Below are 1,763 nucleotides of genomic sequence, written 5' to 3' on the forward strand. Positions count from 1 at the left end.
TTCCTTCCTTCCTTCCTTCCTTCTTTCCTTTCTCCCTCTCTCCCTCCCTTCTTCCCTTCCTTCCTTCCTTCCTTCCTTCCTTCCTTCCTTCCTTCCTTCCTTCCTTCCTTCCTTCCTTCCTCTGTTTCTCTGTTTCTTCCTTTCCTTTTATTTTCCATCTTAGAATTAATACTGTGTATTGATTCCAAGGTAGAAGAGTGGTAAGGGCTAGGCAATGGGGGTCACACAGCTAGGAAGTGCCTAAGACTGGATCTGAACCCAAGACCTTCCATCTTTGGGCCTGGCTCTCAATTCACTGAACCACTTAGCTACCTCCATCATGCCCTCTTAAATTCTGATCTCTCTACTCTCTCACTTTTAAGCCCTGGATCCATAACAATCACCTCACTATTGAGCAAGGTCCCATCTGCCACTCCAATGACTTGATTCCAGGGAGACCATGAATGTTATCTCCATTGCCCTAGAGATAAGAGCTGGTACTCACTTTGAGACTCCAGGCCCCTTGGTCCAGACTGCCCTCCCTGTCTGAGGTTTCTTTCCATCTCTGCCTTTTTGGCTGGCCGGCTTTCCAGGAAACTTTTTTTGCCCAATCCACCAACAATGATCAAGTCCGTACTTTGTACCAGGCACTACACTAAACACTTAGAGATCCAGAGAGAAACCAGAAATCATTCCTGCCCTGAAGGAACTTACAGCCTAATGGAAGAGACAAACTGTACAGAAATCAGCATGGATAGATCCAGACACTGCCTCCACTTGGCGTGGGCTTGTCTAATTCCCTGGGCTCTGCTAGCCACAGGAAATACGTTCTGACTAGCAGAAGAAATAGAACCAGGAAGGAGAGTTGGCCTTACCATATTCACCCAGAGAAAGGACGTCATGAGCTGAATCTGTGCATCCTAAGGAAAGAGGTTCCCATCAGGGTTGAGGAGCTCAGGAAGCCCAGCTCCATGCCAGCCTCCTTTCCTGCACTTAAATGCTCAGGCTATATCTCCCAAGTGGCAAACTTGTTGTTCCACTATAAACCAGGGAGTTATGATGAGCCCCAACAGGTAAGTAAGCCAGAGACCTGGGTGTAGAGTTCGGGGGAGAGGGGAAGAAGTAACAACAATAATACTTGGCATATTTGAGGCATTTAAGGTTCAAAAAGTGCTTTATGCATAATATGCTTTGTAAAGTGTTTTATGCTATTCATGGATGGGAAAACTGAGGCCAGAGAGGCCCACATAATGCCAATAAAGTGCTCTACGCATGTTGATATCCCTACATCATTCCCCACAAGGGAAGTATCTCAGTTATTCCAATTCCCATTTTGGAGATGAAGAAACTGAGTCTTAGATTGTCACAGAGCTAGTAAGAATGAGGGGTAGGATTTGAACTCAATTGTTAATTTTCTCCAAGTCTATTGTTTTATCCACTGTGCCATGAAGTTCATTGGGTCTGAGCTGCTACTAGAAAATTCCAAATAGAGTAGCTATGTGACCCTGGACAAGTCACTTAACCCGTTTGCCTGGCCCTTGCCCTTCTGTCTTAGAGTTGTTACTAAGATTTTAAAAAAGGTTGTTGCTTTTTTAAAGGGAAATTTCTAATAGAATTTCACTTGGGAAAATTGAATTTGTCACAAAAATATCATGTTAGGCTAGGCCTACATGTGTAGTGACAGGACAGTGACTTGTTCACCACTGCCCGAGTTACAGGAGGGCCAGATCCTCTGACATCAAAGCCGACCCCCTTTCTATTATCCTGTCCTCGTCTTTGGGGCC

General features: G+C 45.0%; 1 protein-coding gene across 1 annotated transcript in view; it reads right to left on the bottom strand.

The window, feature by feature from the left end:
- LOC123247582 (5-hydroxytryptamine receptor 3E-like) overlaps window positions 1-881 on the bottom strand; it is an 8,546-nt gene extending 7,665 nt beyond the window's left edge. Inside the window, exon 1 of the mRNA XM_044676514.1 lies at window positions 855-881. Within this exon, the coding sequence (XP_044532449.1) occupies window positions 855-881 (27 nt within the window). The remainder of the gene's footprint in view (window positions 1-854) is intronic.
- Window positions 882-1,763: the final 882 nt, after the last annotated feature.

Source organism: Gracilinanus agilis, chromosome 4 (assembly GCF_016433145.1).
Source record: "Gracilinanus agilis isolate LMUSP501 chromosome 4, AgileGrace, whole genome shotgun sequence".
NCBI classification, from domain to species: Eukaryota; Metazoa; Chordata; class Mammalia; order Didelphimorphia; family Didelphidae; genus Gracilinanus; species Gracilinanus agilis.